The 16982-nt window shown below is 38.8% G+C and overlaps 1 protein-coding gene across 3 annotated transcripts in view; it reads right to left on the bottom strand.

Moving 5' to 3' along the window:
- Nucleotides 1–9290: 9290 nt before the first annotated feature.
- Nucleotides 9291–16982, bottom strand: part of ETV1 (ETS variant transcription factor 1) — a 67693-nt gene continuing 60001 nt past the window's right edge. For 2 of the 3 annotated variants that reach the window (XM_082046650.1, XM_082046649.1), the window contains exons 12-13: nucleotides 14693–14794; nucleotides 9291–12117 (exon numbers count right to left, since the gene is read on the bottom strand). In XM_082046650.1, coding sequence (XP_081902776.1) covers nucleotides 11896–12117; nucleotides 14693–14794 — 324 coding nt within the window. In that variant the 3' untranslated portion in view covers nucleotides 9291–11895. The remainder of the gene's footprint in view (nucleotides 12118–14692; nucleotides 14795–16982) is intronic. The other variant, XM_082046651.1, reaches the window with a different exon arrangement.

Genomic DNA, 16982 nt, shown 5'->3' with positions numbered 1-16982 from the left:
ATGTTCTTCCCCTCAGAACTGCTTCTCCATCCTTTTCTCACTTCCACATCCATTCTGAAACCAGACAAAGGAGAAACAAAAAGTTTTATATTTTTTACTCTGAATGTATTATACATAGGTGAAGCTCTTCCTTCAGTCTGTTCTTAGAGTCTGACTGTTGTCAGTTGAAGTCCTCCTTGATCCACTTGCACAGCTTTTCTACCTGTCTCATCAAATATCAGCCTGTGTGCTCCCTTTCCAGGACAAAGAGACTGGCTGTTTCTGAAATATCACACAGTTTATTAGTAGATTTTATGTACTGGGAAGAATTTACTCCAGCTTTTTTGTCTCATTCTGACAGACCAGAACAAATGTCTTATGGGGATCACACTAACTTGTATCTTACAGCTTCAGGATGGCAGGATCATTAATGATGCCTCTTAATAGAAGCACTTCTATATTAATAATGTATACATTAATTACATGGCTATTATATAAAGTGCCTATAGAGTCTATGTACATGAATAGTATCCATGTAGTAAATCATAAAGCTATATGTCAACTGTAATTATCCATGCATTTTTAACTTTCTCTTTCTTGCTTCACTGTGCAACCTCATATTCCAGCACCCTGGAAAACTTAGTCTTCTTTTATTTTCTTTTCTGATAAAATTTCCCTCCTTTTCAAACAAAACCTGGAGTTTCCTTCCAAAGATCAAAACAGGATAATTTGGTTAAACCTTAGATCCTCCTTAAAAAGTTTTCTACATCTAGAAAACCATTTGGAACATGATAACTGACATCTTAGTAAGCTTCTAGATTCTGAGATTTTTGGATAGTGAAAATACAATTTTAAGTCCTCAAAGCCTGCATTCTCAAGGCATTTTTAGAGCTTCCTATAGCCTTATCATGATAAATTTGTAACATTAGGTGATTATTTCTGAGACTTTCCACAGAAAATAGATGATGACAGTAAAATATAAGAAAGTTTCAAAAGCCCCATTTTCTGCAGATGGAAGGTTTCTTCCTTCCTGTTGCCATTCTCTCAATTTCCATGGCTATGACACAATTGCAAGAGGTTTGGGCAGGTTTCTAGATTTCTTCAGACAACTCGGGCCCAGAGAAACCCATGAGAAGAGACACCTAAGAAAATTTTTATTGCTTCAACAAAACCGAGTAGGAAAACAACTTGAGATAGATTCAGCATTAGCTCAGCTTCTAAAAGTAGTTTAGACAAGACAGAAACCATCAACTTCTATCTTATAGATGTCTGAAACCACCAATAACTCTCCTTGAAAGAAGGACTTTGAATACATGTGTGAGTGCACAAATATTAGCTAACACATCTGTGCTGCCTCTCTAAGACACTCCACCTTGATCTCACTTTCAAATGCTTTGTCAGGACTTGAGACTTTCCATCACAGTCGTTAACTTCATAGTTCGACAAACGATGAAGCCTGTGCCACTATTAAAAAATTTCTAAACATTAGAATAATAGTTTTCTCTAGGTTTTTTATTGTTGTTGTTGTTACTGTTTTGGGTTTTTTTTCAGCATATGAGGCTCAGAGAAAATAAAAGATGCTTGGGAATGTTGCTATAAAAGCCTTTTTTATTTTGGGGGGAGTAGCTGTAAAATGTCCTTCTGCCTTCACAAATAAACAGCATGGAAATAACAAGCAGCTCAGGCATGGTAATACATATCCTTCACATCCATGTCAATAAAAACATTATAGCACATTGCCCCATGATGTATTCCGTAATTATAGCATAGCAACAACTGCATTCAGTTAAGAGTGGATTACAGGCTTCAGCTTTAAATCTGAATTTCATCTTTCAACAATAAGAATAAAGAAAAATATTAGGAGGTTTGATGATAGCTATTAAATTTTTAAGGGGAAGCTTGTTTTTCGCTCATAAAGCAGGGTCATGCAAAAAAGGAAGCTACTGCATATCCGTATAAACATTAAAAACCTGAGAGAGTGGACCTGCTTCTCTCAGTGTCTTTTTTGCTATGTACATAAGCCCCTCTGGATCCTTTTCTTTAGCAATAACATCGCTGCCTGTGTACTGATTCACATTTTTTAAATCTTATCAATACAGAGGTGTATTTTTTTAACAAGTGACTTTATGATATCTATCTGAACATTCCAGATGGACTTTTTCTAAACAAATTTGAGACCACTTCATATAGCACAAAAATCCATTTGCTTTAGTTACTTATGGCTCTAGATAGAAAGGAGATGCTGGGTGTGCAGTTCAATAGAAGATGAACTCATCTGATGCCCCAGAATTAAAGGTCTCTAAGCAAGTCGTTCTAAGCTAATTTTTACTTCTCATGAGTTACACTTCACAGCCTGCAGTTGCCAATTTGCAGCAAGACTGAGAGCTATAATCTTCTTTTCTTATGCTCAATGGTCTCAGGATTTTTTCTTTGCTCTTTCCTACTTGATAGAGCCATATGTGCACTCTGTCCTCCTAATGTGCGGAACTGCTGTCTATCCCATTCAGGGCTTGTAAGAGAATTCAGCTCACACTTGCAATGATATTTTAAACTGACACCATTTTGGGACAATGAGTCAGCAGGTCACACCTCTATGGCTATATCCTCTTACATAAATTTTCAGAAATACCAACTTCCCATTACAGTTAATTCACAGGATCATCCCCAAGTAACACAAATCAACCAAACAAACCTGCCTTTTGTCTTCCAAAAATATTACTGACTGAAGACACCACAAACACAGTATTCCCAGCGCTTTTTCTATTATTTTACAGGAGAGATTTGGGTGTATTGCTGTCTGTGTTTGTCATAGCCATCCCATCATAATCCAAAACATCTTGTCACAAGAAATCTCTCTGTGGATCCACACCTGTTTCAGAGATTTGGATGCACTGGTCTGTTGATACAATTGATATAAATGCATGAAGTCACCTAAGGTTTTAAGCAAGAGTCCAAGTCTGATGAAATTAGGATATGTACTGCTTAATGTTATCTGTTGAGGATGGAACTTAGAGCATTATGGAATTGTTATTGATAGAGTTAGAGGCAATATGAGAAGGGAAAGACATTCATTAATGTGATTTTCTCTCTCTCCTTATTTGGGGGGGGGGGGGTGATAACTTCTGAGTCCTGCTTCAACCTTTTGTGTTACTAAATAGTCTTAGCTTACTGTATGCAAAAGTGCCACACAAGGAGAAAACATCATAGTGGAATGTTAGGTGTTAAGTGACAGGCATATAAAATTGTCATATTACTCACTAATTGGCCAATTTTTTCTTTTTTTCTTTTTTCTTTAATTTGTTTCTTCTTTTTTGAAAGATGTAGTTTCCAGTTAAACACAAATGAGGCAGTTTCCTTTCTGCTTTTAAAAATAACTCTGACCCCAATGTCAGCAGCTTAGTAATCATGCCCAAGTTGACAATAGCTCTTTGTAAGGGGTGTGTTTGTTAGCAAGGGAAACAAATCCTAGAGGCAAAAGATTCCAGGTTCAAATTTACAGATTTAGTGTAAAAACACCCAGACTACTTAAGCCAGTCACGTTACATCTTTTTTAGTTCAGTCACAGGACCCATATAAAATGCAGGATGCAGAATGCTACCTTGTGCCACTAGAACTTTGTGCCTTCATTTCAAACAATAGTCACTTCCAGGGAATACTAAGTCACCTGCAGTCAAAGGTCTGTCCATCCCAGGAGACACCAGCATTGGTGTTTAGAAAGAGAGTATGGGAATAAGGTGACCCTGGCACCTGAAGGTCTGATAGTCTTTGCACTGGGGACTTCCTGACTTGGAGAGTTCAACTTCATCATCATAGTCAAAAATTATTCTTGGCCACTTCTTCAAAGGATTTGTCTAAGCAATTTTTCTTAATTTGTTTAAGACTTGTGCCACTCAAACTAGCTTACATCAAGAAATTCCACAAGTTAATGACTGCACTGTGTGAAAAAATCCTTCCTTAATGTTCTTTAAATGCCTCTACTTTTTTTTCTTTTGCCCCCCCAATTAATTCTTGTTATGAGACTCAGTAACTTTGATTCCTTATTCTTCTCCAAAAATTCATGATGTTGCAGACCTTCTCCACTAACTGTCCCAAGTTGAATCCTTTTAAGTTTCTGCTAGTACAAAAGCCATTTGTAAGCCTTACTTATTCTTGCTTATTCTCGGTATCTTTCTAGGTCTTCCATAACCTTAGATGTGGGTATCAGCACTGTAGAAGTGGTCAGAGGGGCAAGAGAAGGTCGTGTGGTGCATGGAGCTGCTTTCCTGGCATTTAGCTGGCATAAAGGATTAATAAGCCAAGCTGAGAATCAAGGACTTGTTTTGACATGGCCAAGCTAGGTCCCTTATCCCAGGCTAGATCATGATCATAGAAACTCCTCCATTTAATGGATTGCACAGTACCATGAACTGACCTTTCCATGTGTGGCAGTGCTTCTTCGGTCATTAAGGCTGGATTCACAAAGAAACTTTACATACTATAAAGTAGAGCATTAGGGTGCCTAAAAGATAACTTGTTACTGAGCAGACTATTCCCCTATATATTAGGAAGAATTAAACACCAAAAAAACAAATTCATGAAAGCTCGAATGCTGAGCAAGCTCATGCATGCACTGCAGAAAACTAACAGGTTTTTTTCTGGGTGTAGGCATCTATTCTGGGCTCCAAGGAAACATTTGACTGTCTCAGCTCCTATGAACTCCCTCCTGCAGTGTCACGCTGAAACCTGAAAATAATACTACAAAGGTGTTATTTTATTTCTCTGTAGACGCAGATCTAGGTCTTTGTTTTGTCTCTCCCCCATTTCATTTCTGCATGAAGCAGAGAAGCTCCGGTTCAGCTAACCAGCTTTTGAAAGATTTTGTGGAGGCATTTTAGATATCCTAAATTATGGCTGGGCTCACAGAGCCTTGTAATATGGGGCAGAGAAGTGGCTGAAATTTCTTTGGAAGTCTAGCCTTTGTGGCTAAATCCACTATGTACCTGAAATCTGCTACTCCCAAGAATGGCTGGAAGCTTAGTGTACTCCTTAAGTTTTTAAATGTCCACATGATCTTCACAAATAGCTGGAAAGGTAGCCTGACCCTACATATTCCAGCCACCTTTGTAGAGACCAATGCTGAGCCACTTGTACCAAGGACTCCAGAACTTACAATTTGCCAGTATTAATCACAAAAGATCACTGTAAGAATTAAAGGGACATATAGAGCTCCAGCAGAGAGTTTTACACAAAAATGGAGCAAGTTGGCTACATGAGTAGAATTCAGAAGACATACATTTTTATTTAATTTCATCTTTTATTATTGGTCTCATGCTATGCTCCAGGTCTTGATCATTTGTAAATCTTTCTGAATAATGTAACAAGTGTCCTGTGTACATACCACACGAGACAGGCATACACATTACTAAAAACAGGCCGCAGAATCTGTTAGCATAAAGGTACTTAGCTGACTTCAAGTAAACCAAGCTGATTCACACCAAGCCACAATCTGACCCATTATCCTATATTACTTTTTTTTTTTTTTTTAAAAAATACAGTGGGACAATAAAATCACTACATTTATAGCCCAGAACACCCTCTGCATATTTCAGTATCTTGTTTGCTCTTTTAACAGCTACCAAACACTGTGCAGATGGTTTCACTAAATTATCAATCACTCCAAAGTCAGTTCTGATATTCCTGTCATTGGGGATATACGATCAGGGCCAAACACATCCCTGGTGCAGCTCAGCCTAACACATTTGGCCCACTGACCACAAAGTGCACTGCCTCCAATTACCTTCTCTCTCTTGCTCTTATCTCAGTTTACTGACTCTATACTTATCTTAGTCCCTTCCTTATCTAAAACACTGCAATCTTCCAGGTCCCCTAATGCTGTTCATGACTTGACTCTTGTTGTTCTCATTTAATATTATTGTCCCTTTCAATGTTTTACTTTCTCTCTTCCTTTTCCTGAAGCACTCCCAGAAGCACTGGGGTCTTAAAAGATCATTGCTGTTTACAGAGTTTATTACTTTCTATCATTTCTTATGATTCTCCTGCAGGATGTCTTTCAAATAATTATCTCTGTGATTTACTATATTGGTCATATGATCTCCTCCTTCCTGTACTAATCAGCTCTGGATTAGCTAGTTGGTGGGGCCAGATTGCCCTCACCAGACTTTTTCCCATCTCCGTGCCTTAGCCAGGTGTGCTGGGATGATGCTTTCTCTGGCTTTCTACGTGCACACATAGCTCCTCACCAGGTCTTCCAGGGCAGGCTCACCCCAGCCAGCCAGGCAGCAGCCTTAACTGCGTATTTCAGCAAATGCCTCAAGCTCTGAGGAGCTGGTGCCTCTGCAAAAGCACCTCTTTCCATCTCTGTTTAGGTTTTGCAGCCGTATGCCACTCCCCATGCAAGGTTTTGTCTCAACCCCACTTTACAGAGCCCTTTGCAGTACATCTAAAACTCAGCTCTCTCCACTTAAGCCTCTATAAAGTGCCACTGTACTAACTAATGAGAACACGCTGTTCACTAAAATATCAGGGGCGAGTGAAGAATGAACTATCCTCAGATAGACCAGCTGGGTCCTATCACAGACAGGAGGGCAAAGAAAACAGTGAAATCTCCTCTTTCCTTTCTAGGACAGCAGCAAGGAACTGCCACAGCCCATACTGTGGATTATACAGCAAAAATGCTACTTTGGACCCCAAGTATTTACCTGGTTACCTGGAGTGTGGAAAGAGATACATAGAGGCTTTTCTTCTGAAACAAAACAAATCATAGCTACTCATAAACTAACAAAAAAATAACCCCAAGCAATGGCTTTAAGTACCTCTCTACCATGCAACTAAAAAGCATGGACATAGGCAGAAATGTCCATGGAGCTTTGCAAGAACGAAGACATAGAATTATGGCTTACCAGATTCAAATGTTTGATTGTGACCCTGCCTCAGGGTTACCTTCCTGTAACCTCTATTAACAGCAGGAAGCTTATTTAAAAAAGAAAAAAGAAAAAAAAAAGAAAAAAACACACCACAAACAAAACAAACAAACAAACAAAAAAACCACAAACAAAAACACAAACCCAAAACTTCAGGATATGCTCTGTGTTTTTAAGGTCAGTCTAATGAAAGTATGTAATAGGGAAAATACTGCAGCAGTATTAAAGACATGATACATTTCTAGGGTGAATAACACTATAGCTTTGGAGAACATGTACCTTCTTGGAGTTTATTTACCCCTTCTTTTGGTGATGTTTGTCGTGTCATTTTCACACAAAAATAGTCCTTTGGGAAATGTCAACGAGACTTTTCACAGCCATTTTTAGACTATTACATAAGGAGATGGCAATGATATTTCCTTCCCACAGAAATCAAATTGGTGTTCAAGGAGGAAACCAATATTCCAACCTTCTGTAAGTAAAAGATGAAGTCAACTTTACCTACCTACACAGCCAGGAAAGCTGGGTGGTAAGGTACAGAGCTTTGCTGATGCACTGATGATTCTTAGGGATCTGACAGACATCCTCTGGGTAACTGTGTAGTTTTAAAACGCTACTGCCCCAATTTTCTACTTCTCTGCCAGAGATTACCACTCCTATAGCAGATGCATCAGAAAGACCATGCACGGTAACTCCCTTAAGAGAATACGGTGGACAGGGCTCAGTTATGCATTGTAGATGCTCCAGTTCTCAGCCTGGTATCTTAGGAAAATGCAGAGGACATTGAACTGGAGTTTCTGCAGGAGAAGCACCTGCTCCCAGCTGCTACCTCCTTTCCAAGCAGAGTAGGCTCTGATTAAAACAAAATAAGCAAACAAAAAATACAAAAACCCCCACCACAAAAACACCTACACACAACAAAAAACGTACAATTGAACTGAGAAATGAATCTCAAGTCTTTTACATACTCCAAGTGGAGTATTTCAGAGTTATGATTCTTAAGAGTGTAAACCACCATACTCATTAAGACTCCCAAAACATCTTTGAAGGATATTTGGAAAGGTCCTCAGTGCTATTAATGTGAGCACTGAATAGGACTGTCCACTATTACCTATAGTATGTGAGCTGAAGCTAATGCTCTTCAGAGGAGAAAGTACAGCCATTAACAAATTCAACGATTGCCTCATAATACCTTTTGTACACATTGACCTATTTCCTGCTGTTAAAAAAAGAAACAACAACAACAACAAAAATCAAACAAATAGGCAAAAATATTTACTAGATGATACTGTCCTCTGAAGATGGACTTGCAGCCCAAACCAGTCAGATGTGAAAGGAAATAAAACACTAAGCAGTGATCCCTGGGTAATAGTTCAAGGTACCAGAGAATCCCAAAGACGAAAAGATTCGGAGCAAAGGGCTCTTCACAGGGAATTATCAGAGAAAATGATCCTTAATGTTCCTGTATCCCAATATCCCCTAGTTAGCACAGCAGCCAACTGTAAGTAAAGCAGGCAGATTTGGTCTGACAGGCATACGAAATTCATGCTTTCCAAGAATGTAACATCAAGATTTGCAGGGTAGTTGGTGTGTGGGAAAGTTAAGACTGGTGCGACCTTGGAGAGAAAAGGCTTAGGCTCTCTGTCATGTAAAGTCGTATCCCTAAAGCAAAATTTGTGCATTGCCCTAAGCCTGCAATTTTAACTCTCTCAAACGGATTCTGAGGGGATCTGCCAAGTCCTTATGTAATTTCATCTCTGTTCAGCTACCGGGGCAAGTGAAGAGTCAGAGGAGAGGAAGCCCGAGTGCCCACAGCCGCACAACAGCACCTGGGTCTTGCCGTGATGACTCCTGGATTTGCTTCACAGCAGCGCTTCCCTGGGCTGCCCACTGCTCTGGGCAGCAAAGAGACACACAAGCAAACACAAGCTAACTCCACTACAGCTGCTCCTAAAAACAAGAGGTGAAGCCTGCGTTTTTCCCTCCACTTGTGGCACAGCTTGAAAACAACCTCCCAAAAACCCCAAACAAACAAAAAGCCAGCAGGCCCACCCCAGCCCCAAACACCCAACATTCAAATTCAGTAGGGTATAAAAACACCCTGTGAAAATGTGTGTATGTTCTTCGTCAGAATCAGTCTTCCTCCAAATTTACAGAGACCATCCTCCTCCCTTTTGTCAGTCAAATACGATGCTTTGGCAATATCTAACTTCTGGCTATAACTCACATATATATGAATTGTACATACTCCTCACTTCTTTTTTTTTTTGGTTACATTTTGCAGGAAGCCATTCTAGGCACTGGGAGCAGACCACAGTCTCTTCCAAAAGAATCACCTTACTGCAGGGGCCTCTCCAGTCCAAATGGTTAGGAATCCAATACACAACAATCTTGCAGAAATCAGCTGCCAGATTTATTATTCTACCTGAAAACCCCAAACAAAACAAAACAAAAAACCCCAAACAAACAAAAAAGTGGAATAAAAACAGACTTTAAATAAACCTCTTAGGTACATTTTTAAAAGGGTTAATCAGTTCAGTGAAAGACTTTTTATATCTTCTGCTGAGAGATCATGTAATGTTGGTCTGATTGCTTGTTTTGTTCAGTGAGTCACTACCGTATACAGATATATATATATTTCTTCTTAAATATTACACATTTTATGCATTTTTTTGTCTTTTTTTTTTTCCTTTTTTTTTTTTTTTCTTTTTTGCCCAACCCCTTTCCCAAATACCCACATCTTGTCACAGGCAAGAGGCGCCCCGTGCTGACATTAAAGAACCGAAACCAATCCAAGGTCTTTTCATCAAAGCATGTTTCATTTGAACCTTATTTCAATGGAAACCACATTTTTTTAAACAATCTTAGTCAACCTCTTCCCTTTCCGTTTTTGCTAATTCTGCAGTTTTAAACTTCTGATTCCTGGTTGATCACTGAAAATTTAAGTGCCATTGAGATTTATGGATGACAGAATTAGGTGACATATTAAGGCATATATACACTCCCAAAAAATATGTTGTCTTATGGATCTGAGTAAATTAAATACCTGCCCAAATGTTTTTTATGCACCTGTGGTTTCCAGTGACCACTACTTCTTTACTTTTGATTAATTATATATTAGAATATTCATGGCTTAAGTAGTGCCTTAACTCACAGAGGATCGAAAATTAACCCACCACGTAGGATTGTCTTTGAAATCTACCCATTCTGATGAAAACTGTTCTTGTTGTTTTATGGTTATGCATTCATTTTCCTCCCACTTCTTGGGAATACAGGAAAACGAAGTACTCAATATAACACCTATTTAGATTTCACTGGGCAAAAAAAAAGAAATCCAGATCTTACCCCCTTCTCCCTCCCTTCAAACTAGGAAATATTATATTTCAGAGAAGGTGCTCATAAATATTTAAAACTTTGGGGTATTTGTCAGGGCTTTTTTTTTTCCTTTCCATTTTACATAGAGAATAGTGTGTGTGGCTTGTGTTCAGGATTGCCCCTCTCAAAAAATAAAATTTGAAAAAACAACAACAAAAACCCCTCAAAATTTAAATTGTCTTCCAAGCATATCTGATCACATTTACATTTAGTGTCCAAAACAAGTTGATTGGTAACATCAGTGCCCGCACTACAACGTCATACAGCGACTTCATGGTATTCTTTGACAATTTGTCTAAGTCTCCGTTCCACCGACAATTACAAAAGGTTCTGCAGAGCTTTCCTTAGCAAGCTGAAGCTTACTAGTCATTTGTGGATGCGCATAAAAGCTGCTTATAGCACAGCTATGGCGTAAGCTATTTTCTAAGCAATAAATGGTTCAAGTCATCTATTTTGTCCTGAAATGCTACCTGTAGTTACAGCATTGCTTATAAATGGTCATAGTAAATTCAGCATCAAAGAGAACATTACAGAAAAAGACAGCAGCAGAAGCATTAGCATTATCTAGTATTTATATATGTTATCAACATAACACAGCAGTAAAAGGTTTAAATGCATATTATTGGGTACCGTGTCTAAAAATTACTAAAGTACCTATTTAGTGTATTGGATATTTTTCTCAAGGAGTGCTTGCTGTGTCTAAACAGCATAATTAGATATGTGACTTAGTACAGTTAATTTCTATTGATTAAATAACTTATTTATGTACCAAAGGAAATGGAAGGATACAAAATGTCTTCTCCCTCCTGATCATGATCCTGTATTTAATGCTGACACGATCATCAGAAAGCCTACCACATGTAATTACTACCCTCAAATGGATCTTGAAAGGTCTAACCCATAGCATGGGCCATACATGTATAGCAACGTGGCACCTGATATGGCATGCGGCTTGCAGTCTGAAGTCAGGGATTTTTCTTGGTCATTGTATATACAGCCACTCTGGCATTAACCAGGCTTTTTTTTGAGGCCACACCAGGAAGAAAAAAATAAAGAAAGAAAAAAGAAAATCTCTTGAGATATCTGGGTTGTTTTCAGAGGCAAGGTGCAAAGTCTGCCGCTGCAAGCTTCTAAATTAAATGCTGTGGTATATGCTTTGCTCCTCTTTTAGAACTGCAGAAAGACAATTAAGAATGGCAAGAAACAAATGCCCTAGGCATGTTGTGCTGATATCATCATCAAGTGGTTATTTTGCACAATAAGAATTAACTGTACTACAGATACCCAGAGAAAATGTACAATATCTTATGCTGATATGAAACAAAACAGACATGATATAGCTTTTTTGTACTTAAAACCTGTATGTTCCCTTCCCAAACTTAAGTAAAAAGCAAACCCACCCTTTTCCTCCTGTTACACAGAACAACGTTTAGGTTCCAAACCCCCCTTTCAAATAAAGTGCGCTGTCCATGGCAGACCATAGGAGTAATGCAACAGGAAAAGCCCCTTTTAGTGTACTATTTAAAAAACGAACTGAAGTCGATTAAGCTTTCCTCTGGGTCTTGAGAAAGAGGAGAAGCCGAAGGGAGGGGGGGAAACATCCCCTTCACTGTCACTGTTGTTAATAGACATAGCCTTCGTTATAGGGGTGGGTGTTGCAGCAGCCACCGTCCTGCATGTAGACCATGCTCTCATCAAAGTGGGACAGGGGTACAGTGTCCTCCTCGTTGATGTGACGCTCCATGTCAGTCTTCAGTAAGGGGCGTTGGTTGTCTGGAAAAGCCATGGAGAAAAGCGCTTCAGGGTCGCAAACAAACTTGTAGACGTATCTTTCTCCAGCCACCTTAGGACAACAGAAGGGACAAAAAGGTGCAGTGTAAGACCTTGCGGTTTTCAAACTCCAAGTTCAACAGTCTTGTGAAGAATTCACCTTTGTTAAACAATTAATAATGCAGCAGCACAACTGGTAAGGCAATGACCTAGCAAAGACAAGAAGGTTTTGCAGAAACAGACTGTGGAGAACGCGCTCAGTTTTGTCACACGTGATATCCTGTTGGAAGATGAACTAGGTATTCTAAACTTTTGTTTGTGATTGCTTCCTATACTTAACCACAAATGGAACTGTTCTCATTGGAAAATGTAAACAAATTGTCACTACAGTGGTGAAATAAAATGACTAAGTCCAACATTCTGTGTGCGAAGTGGAAAAAAGAATCACATTGCATGATAGAGATCTGAACTTCATTTTACGCAGATTGATTCACACTTAAGTGTAAAAGCACTTAGTTATAGTGCATACTGATTGTACAGGGACAGCATAAGCAAATACGTAGGCTAATATGTACTCAGCAATTGCTCATGCAAAGCTGGGACATTTGGATTTGCTTATGGAGGGGCAATTTGTCCAAAGATCCTAAAGTTTTCCTTTATTCAGAAACAGCACTAAATGCCTGTGCTTCACCTTCTTAAAAGCTGGAGAATGGTAAAAACAATAAAGAATTTGTGTCTTATTAAAAAAAAAAGAAGTCAATATAGTGTCTTCTCAAGGACCTTAAAGAATTACCTTAAAAATAAGAACCATGTTGTATGCTCGCAGTTTATTAAAGTGATTTTAACATAAAGATCATATTGCCTGCTTCTTGCAACTCCAGCTAGCATGGCACTGGAAGGGAGTGAGTGAATGAAGGTGGTGAAAGTGTTTTTATGGGTGCAAAACAGTCTGAAGCAGCTGCCTCAATTTTCACCCTATTTATTATATAAATAATGTAAAATTTTGGTAGATGCTGTATCTGAAGTAGAGTTTTTTTCATCAAATTAATGTGAGCAAGTTTGACAGACTTAAGGTTGCATTCAGAAATTGGGCATTTGCATAATCTGTTATCATTGCTTAACTTAAAACAAAAGGGGGAAAAATGTGCCTGCAAACCCTTCAGTAAAGAAACCTGCTATGAATCGACAACCACCATTAGTTTTTAATGTACACTAACTGGCCAGATAGAGTGATCCCAGAGCAAACCTCAAACATTGCTATGTCAGAAAAATAAGCATCCAAATTAGCTTTTAAAATGTGTATTAAATACATTCTTGTAGATAATAAAGTAGTAGTTTAAGAGCTAGCAAGCTAGCTGTCAGAAGTACTTGTAAACTTTCCATATTAAATGGATGTGTGGGCTGGGCAGCATTATCAGCCTTACGATATTCCCGTCCCCACCTTTTCAACTTGTTTCACTCTCTTTGCGACTCGCTCTTGCCTCTGTTCTGCCCTTGAGCTGTGCCAGCAGGACTGCTCATGCAGCAGAGCTGGAACCTGCAGCAAGGAGCTCCTCTGCCTGCAGCACCGCCCAGCACAATCCAGCGTTTCAGCTTCTCCCCGACTGGACCCAGTCTCCAGTCCACTTCACAAACACTCAATGCAGAGAGCTATGTGACACACAGAAATGGATGAGGGGCTGTGCTGCTGAAGTACCACAAGCCAATACTACCCCCGATTGTTGTCCCCGTTGCCTTCTGGTTAGTGAAAAAGGAGAACGCTACAATGATCCCGTAATCAAAGCAAGAGAACTTTTAACAGGCAACTCCAAACTGAGGCTTCACAAAACCTACTGGAAAAATTGTCCAGTAACTCGAGCCAAGAGCATCGTTTCCATTCATGGAATTGGTAAAGGGCAGGTTTAAACACGTCAGTCATTAAACGTCACAAAACTAACGTCAAAAGATATGGAACAAGATTTACAGCACAAGGTGTTCATTATGATCTTCGATCACACCTGTCAGTTTTGCAGATGCAACAGACAGGTCTCTCCTATTGATTTCTCAGTCAATCTCCATAGTAGTACTTGGCAAGATTTAAAAATATACATGTATAAATCAGCAAGCCAATTAGAAGGATGGCTTGAATACGACTAGACTGTTATATATAAATTATTGTTAAATATTTCTCATAATTCAGCCTATTATAAAATATTAAATTCCACTTTAAAATGGTATTATTACAACACTATTGGTAAAATATTAAATTATTTGGTATGTTAATTGGTATCATTTTTCTCCCCATCTTGCACTTACCAGTGTACCCAAGCACTGGGCAGCTAATTTAGAACTGCAAAACATTATTCATACCATACTCTACTGTTTGCCTTTCCCAGGTGGCAGGAAGCTCTTTTGGATATTTTTGAATGTTACCTCTTTCCCTATAATCATGATGTGCATTGTGTGAAGTAAAACCACAGACATTTTCTACATTAAAAAAAAAAAAATCTTGATGCATATACTGGACCTGGTAGGTGAAAAAGCTTAGTGTTTGCCTAAATAGATGAAAAACCTACCTAAGCAATGCAGTTACAAGTACTCCTCATAAACTGACTTACAGATTAATATGCAACACGCCAGTGAAATTCAATACAAAATTAGCTGCTCACCTTTTGCATGATTCCCTTTTCATAATAATAGCGAAGTGATCGGCTAAGTTTATCATAGTTCATAGCTGGCCTATTTTTCTGAATCCCCCAGCGACGTGCCACCTGCCACAAAAATGGATTAGCATTGATTTGTTAAATGCATTTAACAAGCAGATCTTATCATCAGATAGTTCATTTGGGGATGGAGGAGGAGGAACCCTGCAGGTGCAATTAATAAACACAAGAGAAAAGGTTGCCATGACCTGAATTTCCCATTTACTCCTATGACTTTTAATTGGACACACAGTCATCCATTAAACTTGAAGCAGACTTACTTATTTGCAAATGTAGTGGAGCACTGGGGGGTTTTTTGTTTGTTTTCAATCAACTGATGAAAAAATAAAGCCATGTAAAGAGATTATATACAAAAAATATCTATCACGTTCCACCAGAAAACTTTCATGCAAGATGAAAACTTTTCTAGTTTGACACTGTGGATAATTGTATTATTCCTGTGTTTTCCTTGCTGTCAGAACACTAAGTTATATTAAACACACATGCACACACTTAGTTCATGAACTAATACAGACTGTATGTACTTGGAATGACACTGATGTTGAGATTATTAGGAGATACAAGTCAAAAGCCAACTCTCAGTCTTAAATATTACTTCAGCAAAGAAAATGAATTATCAAGAGGAGGCGGGGTAATTGCTTGGAAGAACTTATATGTCAGTATGAAGAATGGGACAGAAATTTCATAGTTGCAGTTGTATCATGTCCCTTAAAAATAATAATAAATGGGGAGTTGCAAATAACTCATGAAGCCATTCCATAGAGAACAATATGCCTTCTGCTCTGACCTATGATTTCTACTTGCCTTTATGCTTCCTGTTTTATTGCCAAAGGTAGTTCTGGACCAAGAGACCTTTTGTTTAAATAGCTTAACTGCTTATTCCCTACCTGAAATCATAATTGGCTGTTGGTGACATTTCAATTACTGGCCATACAAATGGCTATCATGTCACCAGAGGGGAAAAAAAGTCAAAGCTGATGAACTCTTTAAAGCACATTTTATAAAAATGTTTGAAAGGTGCATGTGGAAAAAGGAGAGAGTAGCCAAGCAGCTTCTCTGCACACTACTCTGCGCAACTTTCCCATAGGTGTCTGGAGCCTTTTGATGCAAACCATAGATGACATGCAGCACTGAGAATTGAAGGGGACTAAATAACAACACCAAAATCCATGACTTTGATCTCCATCTGGACAATAATTTTTAAAATTTCTTTTGAGAGCATTATTTCCTTTCAATGGTGCAGCTTTTCAGGCTTATGTAAATTATCATGGCTCTGCTAACTTCAGCTATGTTATAGCTGTGTTGAAACATACATCCAATCATGTCAATTTATTCCAGCTGTAGATTTGGCCTAGGTATATAACCTTGATTTACCCATTCATCTTTGTAACATATGCCTACATCATTCTTTGTTTATTCCTGCCAAGCTTTTTCTGCATTAATCAGAGTCCTAAAAGTCTCCAACAAAACAGGCTTGCATAATAACTAAATACACTGCAAAGATAACTACAACAAAATAATGGTTAAGTATATGCTAGGTTATGTGGTATTTTGACATTCCTAAATAAGCAAGCAGGTCCAGAAGTAGTCTTGGTAAGCAAGTCTTCCTGTCCCTGAACTGCACAGCATTCATCAAGTCTTGCTCTGTGGATGGGGTTCAGGCTTCTAGCCTTCCACCCCACCTTCCTGCTGAAGGCTGCTGGCCCTGTGACAAGACAGCAGAAATGGACCTATGCCCAACTCTTAGCCTCCACAGTTCACCGTTATCTACTTTCCGAATGAACTATGGTGCTCTAGGAGCTGACACATATTCATTTTTATTGTCACCCTTTCTACAAGGGCATAAACCTCCGGAAGAGGATGGGATGGAAAGGTCATGTTATTGACATCCTAACCTGCCACAGCTGAACCAACAAGCTCTTTGACTTCCCTCAATTTACACTTGGCAACCAACAGAAGTGTGCAACTTCCCACAGGCTATTCTTATTTTAATCGACAGTTTCTGTCAGATCCATGACATTCATATGAAAACAACTTAGGCTACTTTGTACTTCCTAAGAGCACAGAGGAGTGAAGGAAGTTTCAAGTAGCCTGCCTCAACCAGATCTTGGATGCAGTGCTCCTCAAAAACACAAAGCAACTGCTAGAAACCCTGACAAGCAGACGATCCAGTTAATCAGAATACGCAGTTCTTTAGGGACTTGCACAATAAGGAAGTCTTAGGGTTTTGTTTTGC

This window comes from Streptopelia decaocto, assembly GCF_964273445.1.
Source record: "Streptopelia decaocto genome assembly, chromosome: 2".
Taxonomy (NCBI): Eukaryota; Metazoa; Chordata; class Aves; order Columbiformes; family Columbidae; genus Streptopelia; species Streptopelia decaocto.
Note: the sequence above shows the minus strand (reverse complement) of the source record. Positions and strands in the feature narration are given on the sequence as shown.